The following is a 22,823-nucleotide window of genomic DNA, read 5'->3' as shown; positions in this document are numbered from 1 at the left end:
CTTACAAATACTTTGATTATCCAGACTGAAATTTGTTTGACTTTTTTCTAGCTCTGCATGCGTCGTATATCCATACTTTAGTCATATACTGTGTTACTGTGTTAATACATTCGCGTAATAAACACAAGTAATTATAAAAAGAACAATCACGTCAAAGTTAATAAATATACCACCGTGTAATTATCACAATCAGTTGTACAGAGCCGTAAAACAACGGAAAGTTGTTGATGAATATTGTTTAATGAGTTGTTCACCTCACGCTCGCTAAATGTTAAAATAATAATTTGACTTGAAGCGAAATTCCGTTTCCAGGGATCAAATTGAAAGAGGAATTTGCACTTTTTAATACCGATTGGCAGTAAGTATAATAAAAATGTCCCTTGTGTGTGATATTTAGGTAGTAAAATTATTAGGTACTTTTCAGGTAAATAAACAGGAAAATAGCAAAATGAATGAAACTAGGATTGCATGTTGATATTTTACTAACTCTCACTCAAGTAACAGTAAGAACCTACATCTACTCAGAATATAATACGCAATTAAAACTAAATAAATAAAAAAGAGCGTGTGCCGAGCGCACGTGTCAGATGAACTCTTTGGCAAAATCAAAGATAGGTACCAAAATCTCCGTTTTTCTCCATGAAGTGACGGTATTGCGATGATTTGAGATTTTTACTCTCAACGCGCCAGTTTCACTTCAATAAAAACGTTTATTCAAAAACATCGATTCAACATAGTTCAGACACAACGATCGCCTCAACTAGAAATATACCATAACCCTTATACTTTATACTTTAAGCAAGAAACACTGTCTCTAGTTTTTTTATATTCTGAATTTGTAACTTTGTATATCCTGAGTCAGCATACGGTAATGGGTGCGTTTAAAATAATTGCGTTTAAACGGGGAGCATTTTACGTGCTTTGTGAAAACAAGCGTGCGAGATAAACTTTGTCATTAACCTTTTGTTATTAATTTAACGTGGAAATGGCAGCGGAGTTTTGTTTAAATATGAATTTTGTGGTATAACATTGATACGAAAATGTATGTTTACTGTGATTATTTTTCATTTCTATGTTTATTTTTTTAGCGAGGGTTCTTAATATTTATATACAATATACATAGCTATATTACAAAGCTGAAGAGTTTGTTTGCTTGAACGACCTAATTTCAGGAACCACGGGTCCAATATGAAAAATTTGTTTCGATAGTCCATTTTTCGAGCAAGGCCATACATAGCATATAATTATATCATCATACTAACACAAATTGGAGCATAGAAATGCGTAAAACGGCTGGGCACAGCTTGTTTTAGATAATGTTTAATGTTCATTCAAGAATTTTATTATTCTTTATCATTAAACATAATAATATTCAGCAAAATTATAAAAATAAAATTATTCAGCGATATTATTAAGCAAAACATAAAAATATCAAAGCGAAATTATAATTATGAACAAAAAGAAGCTTCATTTAAAACGCGAGTTTCTTTGGACTACCATTGCTCACATCGTTTGACACTCGTACAAGAGTGCACACTGCACAAATATGACGGTAATGTTCATTTAAAATTACTGCAAAGTGAAAGGACTAAGCTCCTGTTTGGTGTATGAAGGACACGAAATTATACCTCAGACGGTAACCCTCATATTATTACAGCTAAGGTACCTACAATAATTCCTATTGCTACTAAATCACTACTACTACCATTTTTTTTTGAAATTCGTTAATTACTGTGGTTAATTATTATCAAGCGGTTTAGTTTTTTGTGTTATAGCATTCAATTACTTTTTAAATGAGATTATGAATAGAAAAAAAATTGATCACTAGGCGGGATTAAAAAAAAATATTATCAAATAGTTCCTTTTGAATAAAGTATACGTGTATTGTGTACTATTTTGATTTATAAAAGTCAATCATTGTTTTTCAATGCTTTAACTCTGTTATTTTCTAATGAATTTCGCTTTGTGATAAGAATAATACCGAATAAAATATATATTTTTGACGCAAACATAACCTAGCCCAAAGCGAGTCGCACGTTCCAAGCGTATTTTATTGTTTGGGCAATCAAGTCGAAAGCTCTTTGCAGAGAACTTTGCACACACAAGTTGTCTTGCATTGACGAACTTTGGTCTTCTTTGGTGATACAAAGTTTGTGAAATGAATGTGTTTTGAATGTAAAAGTTTCTTCAGAATGTGTATGGTCTAATGGTTATTTCTCTTGATTTATTACTTATATTTATCTATCTATCCGCCCGCGGCTTCGCCCGCTTTGTCTAAAACCTACTAAATTATATACTAAAACCTTCCTCTTGTATCTCTCTATCTATTAAAATAACCGCATCAAAATCCGTTGCGTAGTTTTAAAAATTGTAGCATACAAAGGGACATAGGGACAGAGAAAGCGACTTTGTTTTATACTATGTAGTGATAGTACCTATTGGTATAAGTTAAGTTTAATTAGAGAAAAACATAATATAAGTTTTCAAGTTATTGAGAAATAACGAACACTAGTTTTACCTCACGTCTTTGCGTCGTTACCTCTTACTATACGTTCTAAGATAAATGTGATGCGGTCAAGGATTTTATTATAAATTGTAATCAATAAAATCGATATATGTCACAGTATAGACGATGTAATAGAATAACCTACTCATTACTATCAACCTCATTTCATTTGTTCTCAAACTCAGCCCCAAATGTGTATTCAAGATAAAATAAATTCGTATAAAACAAGCAATTTTCCTTCAAGAGTGATATAAACTATAATCCAAGCCATTTATACGGACGGAGTGCAGAAATACTTCACGTGGAATGTGTGAGAGAGCTGACAAATGCTTGCTATTTTCTGGCGAATATGGGTACGACCCTTTGTTTATATTTAGAGCTAAAGTGAAGTAACCTTTGTATATATCAGTGAACATTCCTTTATATGGACCCTAATTAGAATAAACTGGTAAGATAACATACAAAAAAATTAGTGTATAATATAAGTAGGGAGCGATTGTCGTGTAGGAGACATAGACATTAGACAAACATATACTTAGGGCGGCCGTACACGGACCGCTTCAAGCAGTTGAGACTGACCGCTTGAAGCCGCGACCGCGCGGTGAACTATAGGCATTCATTCACCGCCGTACACGTGACGGCTCGAGCCGTCGCGACCGCTTCAAGCCGTCAACTGCATGACGAAATTCCATCGTGCCGTTGACGGCTCGCGAGCGGTCGTGAGGCATACACTGACTGCTCGAGCCGTTGACTGCGCTAGAGCCGTCGACGGCTTCCTCTCCCCCTGAAAATCAATGACGCGACTAGTCAAAAAATCAACGGCTCGAGCGGTTGGTAGCGACAGCTCGAGCAGTCAAGAACCGACGGCTCGAGCCGTCAACGACCGACCGCTCGAGCCGTCCGTGTACGTCGCTCAGCCGTTAACTGCTCGAGCGGTCCGTGTACGGCCGCCCTTACATAGCAGGAAACAATAAGGGCGGCTGTACACGGACCGCTTCAAGCAGTTGAGACCGACCGCTTGAAGCCGCGACCGCGCGGTGAACTATAGGCATTCATTCACCGCCGTACACGTGACGGCTCGAGCCGTCGCGACCGCTTCAAGCCGTCAACTGCATGACGAAATTCCATCGTGCCGTTGACGGCTCGCGAGCGGTCGTGAGGCATACACTGACTGCTCGAGCCGTTGACTGCGCTAGAGCCGTCGACGGCTTCCTCTCCCCCTGAAAATCAATGACGCGACTAGTCAAAAAATCAACGGCTGGAGCGGTTGGTAGCGACGGCTCGAGCAGTCAAGAACCGACGGCTCGAGCCGTCAACGACCGACCGCTCGAGCCGTCCGTGTACGTCGCTCAGCCGTTAACTGCTCGAGCGGTCCGTGTACGGCCGCCCTAAAATTTCAGAATCACGTCGTTGGTTTTTGGTGAAATCCATCATTTTTAATTTTGAAACGAGATATTCAGAAGAAAGGACAGATTTGTTGACTTATCTCCCTACAGGAATACTGGAACTTTTTATTTTCAATCGTTGTTTGTCTTGGAATTAAGAAAAAAGAAAAACCGAAACAATAAATTCTTAAACAGTTCAATTAGATGCGTCTAATAAAATAAGATAAGGGATAAGGATCTGTGAAATTTATTTTCTTGTTGACTGTTTAGAATTATTTATTAGTCTTTTGGTTCTCGATTTTACAGGAAAAAGGTAGAATTTGTAATATAATTGTACTTTGTACATTCGGTATTTAAGGAAGGTTTTATAGATATTTCTGGTAAGAATATTATATAAGCTTCTTATAAAAATGACTGATAAAATACAGCTAACACAATATGAGTATTTGTAAATTCCACGGCATATTGACGTCCTTAATAGGATTATGGTTTTGATTGAAGTGTACTCGTTAATACAATTATTTACCTGTAAGAAATTACAGAATTGGCTCAAAAGGTTTACGTGAAAATATATAAACATTTTACTTAACCTTACGTTGTTCATAATATAAATATATAGGACACAATGTGGGATATACGCACATATTCATTTTGTTCAAATCTCATGAAGAATCTGCTTTGTATTCGGCTTGAGTGAGGCGAGAAGTGTCGAAGGTGTTTTATCTTGCATAATTTAGTAGTCGAAGAAAGCTTTGAGGAAAGTTTTATAGACTTTGCGAATTTCAAAGAGACAGTGTGCCTTAATATCGTATTTAACAATGTATGTAAAGAGGGGCTTTAATATTAAACGTAAAGTTGAGTTCACCTGACTTTGCTTCTACCTATGCGCTATCTAGTAAACAAACTTGTTTTTGGTATTTTTAGTTACTCGTTATAGATTTATGAAAAAGATAAAAATAAAAGGGCATTTTACTTCGGAACATGATACGTAAAATCTATATAATTATTAAAAATATTAAAAAAAAAAATTGAAACAAAAAATAAATCTATTTTATACTAATTTCAAGTTTATATTTAAATGTATTTTCTCTTTCAGGTTGCAATAAAACCTACTACGGCGACATTGGTAGAACATACGAGCTTGAGTTACATCGACCGCGGGAAGATTTGGTGCCTTATGTCTGCTTGATCACCATCACCGCTGCAGGGGGAATACATGGTGATCTTGTTCAGGTAAGAGTTTTATATAGGTATCTGTTCTATATCAAAAAGGTCACGTGATAATACATTACCTCTGAAAGTCTGAAAACGATAGTTTTGCCAAAATAAACTATGATGATTTATGTGCTATTGTTAGTAGGTACATAGCCACATGTTAATTTAAGCAGGAACCTTAAAACTAACGGTGTGAAGATACATAAATTACCATTTCAGCCATGAATCAACCTGGCTCACCCATAAGTTCTAATTGCTGTACAAAAACTAAACCGAGTGATAAACATTTGCGGATAAAAATGCTCACATCCCCTACACGTAGTGAATAAATGATGCGGTAAATCAAAAGCTATGAATGGGAAGACCGAATAAAATATTTCCCACGTTGAAAACAAAAATCGTCAAAGCGAGCAGCGAAATATGAAGAAAAACGTGCCTTTTCAGGGTGCGGAATGGATGGAATATGAAAAATGATCTGTCAGACCCCTCGTATTTAAAACAGTCAACGACGAGGAATTTCCACCTTTTGCTATTGTGTTTAGGCTCAAAATCACATACCGCTGCGTGGAGAACTTTATTTTTCACGGCAAATACCTACTCGAATTTTAATTTTAGATCCCAGTGTAGGTTTGAATGCGTATTCTTATGAGTATATTCCATAAAACGGTTGAAGGTTATATGTAAATCGATAGTTTCATATGCAAAACTGACTATAATATAATGCGCATTATTATACAACCAGAAAGTAATTCATAGGTTATTTTTATTAAAAAAATGGTCTCAAATATAAAACGTAGTTATAAAAGAAGTCTGGTGCGATTGCGAAAAATGGAGAATTACAAGAGCTGCTCAGTTATTTGAAAAGTTATATCCCTTTTCATTTATACGTGTCTGAGTGAAGGTAAAATTTTATTAAATTTCTTCTTTGTGCTAGTTCTGAGTCAGGGAAATTTATTGATAAGCACTTTTAAACTACATATAAATCTTCAATTACACTTGGAAAAAGTTTAAGGAAGAAAGAAAGAAAATATACGTTAGAAAATACATTATAAGGAATATTAAATACGTTCTTAGATTAATATTTTTAGTTTGGAATGAGAAAATTTCTTGTTTTCTGTTTTATATTCCTTTATTATTAGGTTTCAAAGAATTTTTGTTATTTGCATGCTCCTGGTTTTCTTCTTATCTCTTCCTAATTCTAACATCATGTAAATAATTATACTATTCGAATAGGTACCTACCTTAAAGTTTTAAGGCTAAAATTAAAGTTCATTTCCAACAAACTACAAAGCCAAACAGTGTAATAGATTTCCCTGAAACAAACCTTGCCTAGATTAAGGTTTAAAAACTCGTTTGTGATTATGTAAATTCGTCGCTGTAGCGCTTCAAATAAAAAGTAGTTTAACAGAGGAGGTAACGTGACACACGCTAAATTTGCATGCAGTCAAATTGTTTATTTCTTGCAAGCGGATTTTTACATTCAAGCGGATTTTTTGCTAATGAGACATGTTTGTCTTTAACAATTTTAAAATAGCTGCAAAAATAAAGAAAAATATAAGAAAGACATATGACACTATATTTATGTGTGTATATTATGGTGAACATTTCTCGATCTGTTTGATTTCTTACAGAAGCTTCAAGAAAGACAATTCTTTGTTACATATTATCTTATTCATTGATACAAAATGGTGGTGGAGCAGTGGTGGCTCAGTGGTGAGACCTCGGACTTCGAATCGATAAGTCCGGGGTTCGAGACCAGGCGAGCGCGCAGGAAATAAATTGATTTTTCAATTTATCTGCGCATGTTGTAACATCACTACTGCTCGAACGGTGAAGGAAAACATCGTGAGGAAACCGACATGTCGAAGAATTAAAAAGTTCGACGACATGTGTCATCCGCCAACACACACTTGGCCAGCGTGGTGGATTATGGCCTGTACCCTCATAGGAGGCCCGTGTCCCAGCAGTGGGAACGTATATGGGCTGATGATGATGATGATGATGATTGATACAAAATTACTATGTAGTATTCATTTTATGTTTTTTAACAAGTAGCAGTTCTATTACTATCCAATGTACTACTACTAGATAACAGAGTATATAGAACTAGCCCCTTGAACACCTAGATTCACGAACTATAACCTTATCAAGTTAAAAGTTTGTTCAAGAGATGCGAAGATAATCTTTGAAGCTTAGCCAAGTTCCTTGCTTCTGGCCATTATGTTCGCTTAATTGTCTTTTTATAGCGAAGGTGATCGTTAAGACCCTCTCCCACTACATTTGAGAATACGAACCTCTGAGTTTCAGTAGTAAACTTTTAAATAGATATATTAACATTTTACATAAGATTTTACAAGCCTTCTTTATTGGTAATGCAACCAAGGGTTAAACAACAAGTGATAACTGCGTTAAAAACAACCGACTTCAAACTTGCACTTGCAAAATTTTTCAAATACAGACAAAAATGCTCATAAAATAAAAACTACTGGGCCTATCCGAATAAAATTTTTATGGGACCAATTCGACACCATCCTGCATCGAACAAAAAAAGAATCACGTAAATCGGTTCAGAAACCGGTGTACATCCGGAGTAATCGGTGTACATACATAAAAAAAAATACCGGCCGAATTGATAACCTCCTCCTTTTTTTGAAGTCGGTTAATAAAATTAATAAACGCAAAAGGTTATAAAAATGGATTGTTTTTATTAAAAGTTGTTAATTGTTAATTGGCGTGCTTAGTTTCATTAGTAAACTTTAAAAAAGATATATTAACATTTTAGATAAGATTTTACAAGCTTATGGGTTGAACAATAAAATTAATAACGCCAAAGATTATGAAAGTTGATTGTTTTTATTAAAAGTTGTTAATTGTTATTTGTCGTGCTTACGAGATTGATTACCTACAACATTTGATTTACAAAAATATGTATGGAAATTAGAAATGGACAAGCTGCGCATTTTCATCGTGGAAACAAAATTTGGAGAGTATATTTAGGATGGAAATTTATGTGGGCCTGTCATGGATTAGTTCTCGTTGGTTTTTAAATTATGTATAATTTTGGAAAGGGAACTATATTTTCTATCACCAAAATTTATATTTGTCATCAAGTTGTATCACCTAATAAATAGATATATCACCACGAAATATTTTCGTTCTCAGATAAACAAAAATTGTTCCCAGGTATGAATTATCAAAAGAATGTTAATATATTTGTAAAATAAGAGATCGATAACCAATAAAATTATATTGCATTACATGAATATAAACTTCGTTCTTATAATAACAGTTTTGTTACTTAAATAATAGCTCTGTGCTCAGAATGGTAGATCTGTCACCAAATAAATCGATTATCGATCCCTGACTGCGACTCCTTTTTATTTGATATTTTGTCACCTATACAGTAGTAACATTTTATTTCGTTCAGATAATAAATTAATAGTATTCGTTATCAATTTAATACATCAATTTATAATTTTAATGAAAAAATGATCAAAGGGGCGGAGACAAATTGGCGCGCTTTAAAAATTGACATGTGCAAACATATTAACGGATTAGCCATACGCTTAAAGCTGGCCAAACCCCCACCAGAAGCAAAAAAATGTGCTTATCGGCCAGAAAAGAAAAAGGGGGCGCCCTTCGAAATCCAAACCAGCGCTGATTATTCAGTGATTATTGTTTTTTAACAATAAATATTGATTATTTTAACTTTAATTAAGTGTTTTATATACAATTATGCTAACCATTAGTCAGCTATTAAACCAGAGCTGATTATTCAGTGGTTATTATTTTTAAGAATAAATATTGATTATTTTAACTTTTAGTAACATAATATGATTTATTGGTGATCTCTTTAAATTATTTTGCTTAAATACTTATTAGGACACACCTATTATAATACATACAAAAACATTTATATGGTACTAGACCTTATATCTCAGGATTTTAGGTGATTTATTGTGGAACTGATTTTGCATTGTTTGGTGACTACATTTTGGTGACAGATCTACTATTTTGAGGACAAACCCTATTATTTAAGAAACACAAAACTAATTAAATTGGTGATAGTTTAAATGATACCCTTTTGGAAATATTTTCAAAGGTTAAAATTTATAAATATAGTTCTCATGATATTGGTACATTAGGTTTATAAGAAACACACGATTAACGCGGGTGGAACGTGACTTGACTATAAAACTAAAATAAATTGGTTAGCTTTTTTGAACTAAGAATAAATACAAAAGAAATAAATATTTAGTTGAAAATTTTTAGTTTGAAAGCGTTTGGAAAAGATAATCTTTACATCTTGTAATGATTTAATCATTGAACGAATTCGGCAACTTTTAAGCCTATTGAAATAGCTTTCCTTTCATGTTTTATAAATGGCTCTAAAATTCAAAAGAAGTATCCTTGCTCAAATTTATTTACGCTTATTGATTTTATTGCCTTTTTGTGACCGCGTTTATTATTTCTTATATTTAGATATTATAAAAAAAATGTGTGCGTGTACTAGTGTACACAGTAAACACAGAAGTGAAACTTCTTTATGACCTTATTTTTCAAAAAATAATTTATGTACTTTATGCAACTTTACAGAAATACGTCGTATCACGCGGGGTAGGGATGAGAAAAAGATGGCGCGTAACGGAAAAATGTCACGCGTAACGAAAAAATATTACAGTAAATGGGTCTCTGCGTAAAAATAGGATTTGATCTGCTTAAAACTTCTGGTTAATCTGCATTATTACACAGTCAACTATTTACTCGGTTACCACGCAAGTAAGGCCGCAGCCCGACATATAACATAGTACATAGGCGTTTAAGCGTTTGTTATTTCTGCTGTCTATGAAAATAAATGAGAAAGGGTTCGTGAGAAATTAGAATAGCCATTTTGTTTCCGACCTTAATTTATCTGGAATGACCGACGATCAATATGTGTCTCTCAGGAAAACGTTACATAAAGAGAAACTAATAGTATAAATTCAATTATACTAGTTAGTATGTTACAAGGCAATGTTATAATATTATGTAATTGATTTAATTCGAAAACAAATATTGGATTTGGTTGAACGTCGCTCTGAACTAATTGAGCTACACTTTCGATTGGATTTATTGTTTGAAATTGAGATACAATTTTAAATAGGGCAGTGTAACAGGTCAAACGAAAGTCGAAATGTATTAAAATGAAATTTGGACCTTATGTCTTCTTCTGCTTACGTGACAATTCTCAGTTGCCTGGGCTAGGTGTAATGTCAAGTTAATCTGAGTTTCGAAGGACCTTTTGTAACTCGAGCTTACATTTTATTACTTATTGATTTTTGAAATGACAATATTTCAAAAGTCAATTTAGAAACAATATTCATGTATCAAACTTTACTTCAATTCAATAGTTTGATTCTGAGTTTCATCCGCTTGGAATGTAAACAGTGTGTTTCGTAAATAATTATTTTAGTTTGATTTTGTTTAATTTTACTGCTTGTACTTACATATCAACGGTATTATTTTTATACTCTTTATTTTTATATACGAGTTTTTAATTGAAAACAAGTAGATAATAGAATAATATAGCAACAAACACATTACTCGAGTAAATAAAACGTTCATTTAACAGCGTCTTTTATAGCTTACAGATTTGCCGGTAAGATCATAAAAACAGCTATTAAACTACAGTGTGGATAGGTTTTTGTGTACAAAGTAAACAGAGAACGCTATACAGAGATTCCTAGGGGATTCTATTCATGTTGAATGAAAAGTGAAATCATTCGGACGACCGGCTCATACTCGAATTAAATGTAAGGGATTGAAGGTCACTGTGTCCTAAAGCGATCAATTTTGACGTCACAATGATGTAAGCGCATTGAAGTGAATATTTTATACGTAAGCAGTTTTAGACTAAGAAGAGAGTCTAAGACTTATCAAGTCATATACTTCGAGAGACACGCTATCTATCCATTGATGAAAACTAAATTTAAATCTGTGCAGTAGTTTTTGAGTTTATAGCGAATAGAAAGACATATTATCATCTGCCTTAGAGACGCAGTGAAAGGCTTTTTTTAAATACAATATTATGTAGAAAGAAGTCGGTTCTACGAATTTTCGTAGCTTCCTACCTTAACTGCTTCCATATTACGTTTTTTAATTATTATTCTTGCTAAAATGAAGGTTTATCGAAAACACTAAAAATCTGTAAGATAATACGAAGCAAGATGATAAAAAGTAAAAAAGGTGTGAAAGTCAGAAAAGTCGACAGCTGCATTACGCTCAGTTTGATATTATCTGAGATGGTATTTTCGCCTTTATTTTGGAAAATGAATCTCTTTCAAGGAAAACTGACACTGAAACAGATGTTTTATGAATGCTGAATATTTTAATGGGGAATATTGTAAAATAATAAATATTATCAGATTCTTTATCGCTTAAAACGATATGAAGTATTTTAATTTGTATCTATTGTTTTTTAATTAAAATATAACAAAACGATCAAATCAGTAATTATAGCTTCGAAGATTCTGATAATTAAATTACATATTATCTACTTATCGATATGAAATATTTTTAAATATAAGTACTCGTTATTCTGAAAATATAATTTATAGAACATCTGAAATATTTCTAAATTGAAATAACGCTGTTTACTTCTAATAATAAGCTTCAACGAAAAAAAGAAATAATTAAAAATAACTAGCGGTCCGCCCTGGCTTCGCCCGTGGTACATGTTTACGTTTTCTCTCCATAAGAACCATCCTCGTACTTCAAGGAATATTATAAATAAAGAATTAACGAAATCAGTTCAGCCGTTCTCGAGTTATGCGCTTACCAACACATTTTGCGATTCATTTTTATATATAAGAAGAAGATATATAATAAGGTAATTGACGTCACCCGTTACAAAGTAGTCTGGTTTTATGTTTTAAAGATTCTAGGAAACTATGTAATTGTAAAGCTAGTGCTCTTGGAAATTCCTAGAACTTGTTTTGTCTCAGGTAAAACAATATATTTCCGTAAAAATAAAAGATATCCCATGTCTTTTTGTAGGCAGATGCGTCATTTATTTCTGATCAAATTTTTTTAAAACACGTACCTATGTAAAAAGTCGAGGAATTTATCAGCATTCTTTGTCCTGCCAGACTGACACATTTTTTCACTTGTTCCTTTTCCTCACCGGGAATTGTATCCTAGACCTTTAAGTTTTGCACTGATGTGTAACTGTACCAAGCCAGTGGTAAGAGTTAGCAGAAATAGCACATGAATATACAAAAAAGACCAAACCGTACACGTAGGCGTTATTTGCAATATTGTAGCAACCGTTCCCATTCACCTGATCTTCTCAACAGCTTTGGGGCTGTAATGACGCACTTTAAGAACCGAGTAGGAATGTCTTTTATCTTAAACAGAAATTGAATGGTCTTTTTACGTCCGTAGTTTTTTTTTGTGTTACGATAAAAAACATTTCAGGTAAAATAGTTGGATTAGTGTAAAAACGATTCTTTTGAAGAGAGAACAAGCTTTGTTTTAGGCATTATGACTACTGCAATATTTGTGTGTCATCTTAAACAAGAAAACTAAGCTACATCGCTGCTTCTCATGAGATGAAACATTTATTTATTTTATTTATTTATTTATTTCATAATAACAAGTCTCAACATATTGGTCTACCTATCGATCAAAAAGTATTAAAAATGCTTACATAAACATAATCAAATTATAATCACAAACCCAAACAGTAGTTACGTGCCTCTATTCCAAAGATACAAAATTGAATATATAATATCCAATAACCTAAACAAGGATAGTAAAATATATTCGGGGCAGCTGATAGTGGCCAACATTTCCACGGTTGACTTTGCAAATAAGCTTCGTAAACTCATTTCTCTAATTAATGGTCTCGTAACGTTTCGCCTTAGTTACTTCATACTTCATTACCGTCCCCCATTTAATTTCAAAAGTCGTTTGTGAAAAGAACTTCGCTATTTAATTTGTATGTAATTATAGAGTTTTCTATTACTTATCGAGTTTGTTAAAGTTTATCGATTTTGTCTAATTGGTCTTGTGTAGTTTTAAGTTTAGCAAAGGTTGAATCATCTGTGGTTGAATCTATTTAATTTGGTTTTGTGCTTTCATAATTAAAAATTATAAAAAAGAGTTTATTTTCTCACATCTGTTACATAAAATAAGTTAACAAATTTTCAGTACATATAAATTAGTGTGCCTGAACTAGGCAATAAAAATTACCTGTATTTTATGTCACTAGGCCCCCACTCCTCACTTCGTTGGATCATAATATTTTGAATAAAAAATTTCATATAAAATATTGGTTTTAAATATTTAGTTTCTAATGAAGTATTGCTGTAAATCGACAGTCGTGTGGCATATGTTATGATAAGAATTTTAATATAATTGTAATTTATCGACTGTATAAATGTAAGTGCTTTAAAAAATAGAAGTAGGTACATCTGCAGAAACAAAATACAACATATAAAAAATTGCAAAGCACTGTCTATACAAGATCCATATGAAATAGAATAATTGTAAAGATCTCTACACCTCAATATTTCCTTGAATCAATAATAATTGGCTTTTGTTAAAGGTTCGATATTAAATCTCAGGCTTCTGGAGTTAATAAGGGTTGCTTTGAAAAGCGAATTGTGGTTTGACCTATTCTACTATTGGGATATTTGTGACTGCAATCAATTATTGAAGCGTGCAGTCTAAGTGATTCTGAACTAAATAAGCTTGTTTCTATTTCTATAATATGTAATTAATTTGTAGGTAATCATGAAGAAAATTATAAATAGTCAAGTTATTCCTTATCGGTGACGTTTTATCAGTCATTCACAGTCAAAAACTTCTTTTGTTCAAATTGCAAAAAAAAAAATCTGGAAGTTTTTATGTTGCATTTATAGAAAAAATTTCAAAGATGTGTAACATCATAGATGTTAAAACTGGCATGAAATGATTGAAAAATAATGTATTACTTTTTCATTTTTTTAAACTAGAATTATACGATTTTTTCTTGTAATACACTCAGAAAGATCCTTTAAATATCGAAACAAATAATTTCCAACAATATTTCATAGATTCAGTCATATTTTTTCAAGTAAGGAAATATAATATTTTACTCCACTTTCCAAATTAAACACATGTAACATATTAATCCGGAGTGATTTCAAAATGGCGTCACATTGGTGCATGAAGACAAAAATCATTTCCGGTCACCGGTCCGCGGACGCCTGACCTGTTTCACGTTCTAATGCGAACATTCTGTTTATTAGCCTTAAATGAGGGTATAGGGTGACGTAGGATTTTGATGTTAATGTAGTGATATTTAGATGGAAATGTAGTAGTGAATTGTGAAAAAATATTACTTATGATTTCATGTTACACGAATAATTTAAGTTCCTAAAAATCAACTAGTTTCGGTTACCAAAACAAGACAAGACTTTAGAGATAACTAATTAATAATAAATAGTTGAAAAGAAACTAAATAAAATACAAATTTTAATTAATTATTACACTCATTAAATAATTATTGTTCTCGAATTTTAATAAGTGTACAAAGTTTTAATAAAATCTTTCTGTTTAAAGTGGGTCATAATCCAGTCGAAAAGAGTCGGTTACATACAAACACACTGGTGATAGAAGCTTATAAAAAGCGTGTTACATTCAAATTTAGAAGTTGAGCACAGAGTAAAAATAAACTACAATCATAAAAATGTTCCATTCAATTTTAGAATAACAGATTAAAAATCGTGATATATTGTCTTTGACTCGCCAAACCGCCGTAGTTGGCACGCAAATGCAGTCGCTGCGGTGTTTCGATTGGAAAGTCTTCTGATTTATTAGTTAAGGGCTTAACCCGAATCGATGCCCCTTTGAACAGAGGTATAAAGTTTCTGGCTTTGTATCATTTTTGTACTCGTTCAGCGGTACCCTTTGAGTCGAGTTTCGAGCAATTTCTCTTGAAAGTGAACTAAATAACATATAGAATGTAGATCTCTATTGGAAATCGATGTTCTCGATAGTCTATTTCTATATTTTTTTATTTCTTTTGACTGAAAAAATGACCCATTGTTTTTATTAATTAGAAACTTAATATGATTAATGTTGTTTGATGTGGTGATACATTTGATGATACGTTCGCATACTTTAACTCAGTAATGTAATAAAGTAAAAAGCCATAAATCTTTTTGTAAAAGTAAGAAATTAAATAACATGAATATAAAATCTAATCTAATTGTAATAATAATTAATACCTAATTGTTTAATTCATCGTCGTAAGCATGACGCTATCACGCTAAGCATGTTAAAATTATACTAATCTTATTTCTCATGTGTAAGTGATACTCATTGTAATAGTTTTGAGAAATAAGCGCCTCAAACCGCAAAAACATCTCAATATTCAAATGCTTTTCTCATAACCGTTATTCCTAGAATAGAACAATTCACAATATCCCACTCTAAGCTAAAGAATTTAATCCGAAGCAATATCTGGTTTTAATCAAAAATGCCCGATTCTCTCACACAAGACAAGAGGCCAGTCCTTTACGGAGACGCAATATTGTCCGTTGAATATTTAATTTCGCGTTAACCAACAGTTCCCAGAGACTGTTTGAACATCCTGAATACAGGCGCGGTTACGCGGAAAGTACTAATTAATAATGCAGCGGGGAACGTGCATCGTGATTTTAGTTATGAACGTGGACTTTTTTGTACTAAAGTTCCGCTAGGTGGCGCTTTGGTTGGGTATAATCCCATGGATACGCAGCGAGGTATGAAGGTTCTATGTAAAACGTTATTTATAGAACTTATTTTATAGTGGACAAAATACGTCAATAAGGGGTCGTTACGTCCAAAAACTTTTATTCATTTATCTATGAACCTTTTCATTCGAATAAGCATAATTCACGGATACAGTACTAGATTCCATTAACTATCGCACACGTCATTTGCAAATGATTGTCTCGTTTTGTAATCACGATTATCCGCCCATATCATGTCTGTCCATGCTTCACTTAGCTAATCTAGCGCCCACTTATTCAATTGGCGGTGAACTTAGCTTTGATCGAATACTGAATGTCAAATACAATTGAACACATTTGTAATCCTGAAATTGATAGTGGTAGTCACATTCCAGTATTTAGTTCCTCTAATAGGTGCCTTTCTTTTTATTTGGGTTATCGTTAAGTTAGTATAGAAGTGCTGCTTATAATCCTGAAATTGAAAGTGGTAGTCACATTCCAGTGTTTGGTCCTTATTATTAGTGCCTATCTTTTCAGTTGGATTATCTTTAATTTCGGATATCTTGAAATTACTCGTAGTGACATTCACAATTTGGCCCCTCTTTAGGTAACTATCTATTCAGTTGGGTTATCTTTAAGCTCGTATTGAACTGATACAAACATTGACGGAATAGTAATTAGCCAAAGGAGTTATCAGAAATTGAATTTATAATCAGACGTCCGGAAACTTTAGCAGTTTTAGGAAATATTAATAATTATACTGCTAACATTTTAATGGCTTTATAATATTTTTATTAGAAGATTTTTATTCATTTAAATTATTAATATAATATTATTTATCTGTGCATATAGTAAGAGAGGGTTTAGTAAGTTAAAAATTTTAATTTATTGGTACGGTATAAAACTTCAAAATGGCTAGTTTACCAATGAAATTATTATATTATTATAACTAGAGTATATATATGAATATAATCTAATTACGTAATACCCATTTAATGCAGCATCAACATCGTTAATGTCGTCATTGGGCTATAATAGTCAATTATTACAAATGAGCTGAACTAATTGCAAGGTACCTATATAATATGCATATTGCATATACTTCCATCGAATATGGCTCATACGATACATAATATATTATTGCATCAATACGTGGAACTGCTAGAAAATATTACCCTGTTATATGTGTAGTTTAAACTCGTAACTTACCTAACTCTTAAATGAAAGTTTGTGGTTAGAAAGTTTGGAAGTTGTGAATGTATTCAAAACTGCTCACAAAATCTTGGCGCAAATCTTTTTAACTTTTGCCACAATAGAATTCCTATTCGTTACACTTTTAGAGAATTGGTGTTTTTCATAAATTCAACGTTTTATCAAGATACTCACAATTATATCAAAATACATAACAGGCTATGCTACAGATATGGACCACACCAAATATAAGCATTTATAGCAACACCTGAATTTTGCTGACCAATATCCAACCCGAAAGCATGTGAAAAGCTAAATAGATCCTACGTAGCTGTATTTCACTTGAACAAAATAGACCTCGTGAATTGCAGTCGGTCCAACCCATAGTCCATTAACGCAGGCGTTCGAGCCGAAAATTACATCAAATTCACTCGTGGAATCGATACGTATTTTATATCAAAGATATTTGATCTGTAAAGGAGCTCTTAGTTCGCGTAAAGTGCAAAGTGAAGATCCATTAGCACACGTTCTGCCAAACCGAGTTAAAGGTGTTTGAAGACTGTTTCAGGCACGTTTCAACCGCTTGTCTGTGGCTTAATACATATTATGATATTAATTTATACAATTGAATTGTGTAATTCGAAGAGGCTTATACCATATCTACGTCATTCGCTTTTAAAATAAATAGTTATCAGAAACATATTAGCAGTATTAGCACAGAATATATTATAATAAACTAGATTTCCATCCGCGGTTTCGCCCGTTTTGTCTAAAACTTAATAAATTATATATTATTAAAAACTTCCTCTTGAATCACTCTATCCATTACAAAAACCGGATTAAAATCCGTTGCGTAGTTATAAAGATTTAAGCATACAAAGTGACATAGGGACAGAGAAAGCGAATTTGTTTTATAACTACTATGTAGTGATAGTACTTGGTATTAGTTCAGGAAAATGAGTTGATATAAGAATGGTTAGTCCCGTAGACGAATAAGTGGTGTAAAAAAATCAAAACAATGATCCACCACATGCAATGTATGTGTATGACTTACAAAGAATTTTCCTTGACCAAGTAATCAATTAGGGCGGTACTAAGACGGAAACCATAAAACATTGGATTGAGCCGGAAAAAAGAAATTGCTATGAACGTAGAGCAATAAACTTCGTGATCAAACTGAATTCACTCACGTTAGTAAATATGGAATAGTTTTGCGTAAACATTTTTGTTTTCGTCCCGCGTTTGATATGTGAAAATAAATATTAGTTCATATGAAGCGGTTGACTTGGATCTTTAGGAATACGTGCTTTAGCCTACGGTTTTGTGGTTGTATAACTATGAAAATATTATAATATAAGAAATAACACGCAAGACTGGGTTAAATATTAGTTTGAATGTAATAATAATGTATCAAATCAACCACTATTAGCAAAGTGAGGGTAGTTGGGTCGAACGTCGTATAAACAACGTCCGAGCCCCTAGGCACGATTCGTACGAATGCGCTACGATTCAAAGGAAAGCGGCAATTAAACAATATTTTTTTTTAAATAAATCCTTATTTTGCCAAAAACATTATATGATATTGTATCGCACATATTCTATACTAAAATAATAAAGAAAAAGAAAATGTTTTTTTTTACGATTTAAATTGAAAATTATTTGAATAATAGAATGTCTTTAAATAGCTCCTATAAAATTTCTTTCGTAGGATGTTAGGAATGTAAAAATGAACACCAATTGTGTCTTTCCAGTAGTTTTTCCACGAAATAAAGTAAAAAATATTCATAATTAATCTTTCGTATTTCATTCTTGTCGCTTTTGATTAAAGCATTTTGAGAGCAGTGGTGGCTCAGTGGTGAGACCTCGGACTTCGAATCGATAAGTCCGGGGTTCGAGACCAGGCGAGCGCGCAGGAAATAAATTGATTTTTCAATTTATCTGCGCATGTTGTAACATCACCACTGCTCGAACGGTGAAGGAAAACATCGTGAGGAAACGTTCGACGACATGTGTCATCCGCCAACACGCACTTGGCCAGCGTGGTGGATTATGGCCTGTACCCTCATAGGAGGCCCGTGTCCCAGCAGTGGGAACGTATATGGGCTGATGATGATGATGATGATGTCGCTTTTATTATATCAGTAAAATTAATAAACATCTATAGTAATAAATATGAACATACAAAACGACTTGTCGGTTTTATTTCAACGTTGCATTAATTCATAAGGAAAATAACTACAAATGCGGATAACTTGATACCTGACCTGTAAATACATTGTAGATTAGATATTGCAAGATTAGAAGGGTCAAGGAGAAACGCAATATAAAACATTGTGCTACGTCTTAATGTTCATGCTTTTATACTAGCAACTTCAACAGAAAGCACAGAATAGATAATACAGTAAACGCTAAACGCTACAGAAAGCTAAGCGTTTTTATTTTATTTCCCGTATATTTAAAATTGAATATACAGATATAATAATTATTTTTAGCACAATAACTAGACCACATGAAAGACACCTTTCCTTTTAAGCTTTCAAATAAAAAAAAATATATTATTAAAATCCAGTCTGGGTTAAATATGGGTTAAATATGTATTTCCGAATCGGTGGTAAATGTTAAAATAATTATGTAATGATGATTCGAAAGTGCTACTAAATAGTAGTCTAATTGAATAAATGAATGTTTGAGTCTGAGTTTGAGTTTATGTCGAAATCTCTGAAAAAACCAACAAAAAAAGTGGAATTCGGAACATCCATAGGGAACATCTTCTTTTTTTAAGTCAGTTGGAAATACGGCTGTAATCAATAAAATACTATACAATTCTCTAATAAAAATCTAAATAACAGTATACATAATACCATCATTTCACGTTATAACCTATAAAAGGATCATTCATTGATATTAGATTATTCGAACCTAAGAGCAATTAACCTATAGAGTACTTGTATCGAGCGTATACAATTTACATATATTTGTTTCTCTCTATCTAAAGAAAACGTCGTATGAAATAATGAGACAGCTATAGACAACAAGCTACGTTTCAACATAGTCATGGCACCATTTTTACTATAGGTACGTATTTAGATAGATAGAAGGTGATAGTGATGGGATGTGCTTCAATCGATAAAATCGTGAATGTATTTTGCATTTACGGTTTCGTGAAATAATAAATAATAAAAAAACAAAACTTATAATTAATTTCAGTTGAATACATTATTTGTTTAATCCTACGTATATAATAAATGCGAAATTATGTGAGAAGGGATGTTACTCTTTCACTGCGGAACCGATTACAATGAAATTTTGTACATACACACATAGGTTAGGTTTTATCCCGGAAATCCCACGTGAACGGGAACTGTGCAGGATTTTCTTTAAAAACGCGGGCGGAAAAGTAGTACATTATAAAAGAAATTTTAAAACTTGAAATGTAATTTAAAATAAAGAAGGAAATGATGATAAAGTTAAGGGAGTGAGGAGAAAGGCACAGTCAGCATGAAGGAATCATGCAGCATTTTAACAAGTTAATAAAAGGACAGTCTTAATGAAAACATTTTCCTAACATCCTACTAATAAATCGAAAGTTTGTGAGGATGGATGTTTGTTACTCTTTCACGCGAATACTACTAAACCGATTACAATGAAATTTGGAAAAATTACTTTTGATCCCGTAAATCCAACAGGAATGGGAACTATGCGGGTTTTTCTTTGAAAACGCATGTATATTAAGTATGTATTTCAATAGTAGTTTCTCATCTATGAGAACTGTCATTTAATCAACCGTTTAATTTTCACATAGTTACACATTTAAAGTAGGTAACTTATGTGTAAAAAATTTCAAAATAAAAATTCACTCTCTTTAATCAAATGTATTTATTATCTACAGGAACAAAAAAAAACGTAAGCGTAAGATTGCACAATTCTTCTAGAGTATCCATCTTGATAACACGTAGGCTCGAAATGCAGTGAACACAATATTGCAAATTGTGGCGGCGTCCAATCAACTCATGTCTCACGTTTTACACCCATTTTTTATTTAGCTCTGGAAATCTAAAAAAAAATGAATTTATTAATAATCTGAAAGAGAAATTAATAAACAACAAACGAAAACTAAAACACATAGGGCAAATAAAACAACCACGTGGTATGTTTTATTTTCCTGTGGTAAAAAATTTACATCTATTATTTGCAACAACAACTACATATAAATCTGATTTATGAAACAAAATAAATAAATCAACGTTAATATGAAATAGATTTTTTGTCATAAATCGATAATATACGCTAGATGTGTTACAACACTACGGTGGTAAACAAAATGCCAAACGTGATATTATTGTGACGTTTTTTAAAAATTATTTCATTATTTTATATTCCACAACCCCATAAAGTGGGTAAATGTTACAGTTACAACATAAAATTACAAAAAAGCGCTTGATAAAACCTTCAAATAGGTTTAAAACATAAATATTTATCAATTTGCTGAAAATCACTTACCGATGGAAAGATATTTTTACATTGTTTTTATCCAAAACTCCCATTCGACTAGTGATAGCCGGTTGCTAAACATACAATAGTTATTTTAGCACACTGACAAATAAAAAGAAACACTGTACACTTTATATTTTCTAAATATTTCGTTAAAAACACTTGACGCACTGAGCCCACCAGCTGGTTGGAAAACAAACTGACTGCCGGCGCGCTACGTTTGAAGACAGTGCAGATACTCTATCGCTATCTCAATCTGGCTTATGCTGTTATTGACTAAGAGTAAGTAGATTAGAAAATATGTATTTTGTTCTGTCTTAATATAAGAACTCTATAGGTTAATTGCTCTTAGATTCGAACAATCGCCATAACGAGTGTTTACGGAGTTACAATCAAAATTCACAGCGTATTTCACGAGGTTGTAAAGTGAATTGGAATGTCGGTATATTGATGGCGCCTATCCTTCATACTATCCAATATCGATATGCGGTCTGCATAGAGCGAGCAGCCTCGCGAAGCAATTGCCGCGGGATCAGCTCGGTCAACTTTTTGTATAACTATTTTGAATTGTTAAAAGTTTTTTTTAATCCATAAATCTTAACTTATTCATAGTCTTCTTAACTATAGAACTTATTAAAGCATTGTCGCCGCTCGTGTCTCTGGACGGTGACTCCACAAACTTGGGGATAAACTTTATTGACCCACAGGCCCAGAAATAGAATTACGTCCTCTATATTTTAATACTAAGTTCATGTAAAATTTCAATAAACTACACGTATAAACTGAGGTGCTTCGTGTGGCAATTGCTTCGCGAGGCTGCTCGCTTTGTGGCGACCCTCCTAGAGAAAATGTACATAGACGTCAATAGCGCTGAGGCAAATAACTGAAACAACGGTATAGACTGATATGACTTATTATACACTAGAGAGATAAATAATGTTGCCTTGTGGAAAAATTGACCAGTTATATTTCCATCCAGATCAAGTGCTTGTTGGAAAATAAATTTTTTATAGGAATTTTTCTTTAGATTTTTACGTAGACGTTTTTAGCTTTTATTTATGTGTTTGGGTGATATATAAAGTTTGTAATAAACAATTAAAAATCTTAGTAACAATTTATTCTCCAAATAAATGAGATTTTAAGTGTTTTTAGACTTGTTAAATAAATTCAGTACTTCAGACCTGATATGGGTTTACTTTTATGCCCATTTATAAGCTTCAAGTACCCTTTTAAGGATCACGCGTAGCTTGCTCGTTTGTTTTGTTAAGATTTATTGCTAATCCTCACACTTACAGC

At 32.8% G+C, this 22,823-nt stretch overlaps 1 protein-coding gene across 1 annotated transcript in view; it reads left to right on the top strand.

Moving 5' to 3' along the window:
* Positions 1-22,823, top strand: part of LOC123690846 — an 89,829-nt gene that overhangs the window by 40,825 nt on the left and 26,181 nt on the right. Inside the window, exon 3 of the mRNA XM_045634923.1 lies at positions 4,988-5,124. Coding sequence (XP_045490879.1) covers positions 4,988-5,124 — 137 coding nt within the window. The remainder of the gene's footprint in view (positions 1-4,987; positions 5,125-22,823) is intronic.

This window comes from Colias croceus, chromosome 4 (genome assembly GCF_905220415.1).
Source record: "Colias croceus chromosome 4, ilColCroc2.1".
In the NCBI taxonomy this organism is placed as follows: Eukaryota; Metazoa; Arthropoda; class Insecta; order Lepidoptera; family Pieridae; genus Colias; species Colias croceus.
The sequence above is the reverse complement of the archived record's forward strand: the minus strand, read 5'-3'. Positions and strand labels throughout refer to the sequence as shown.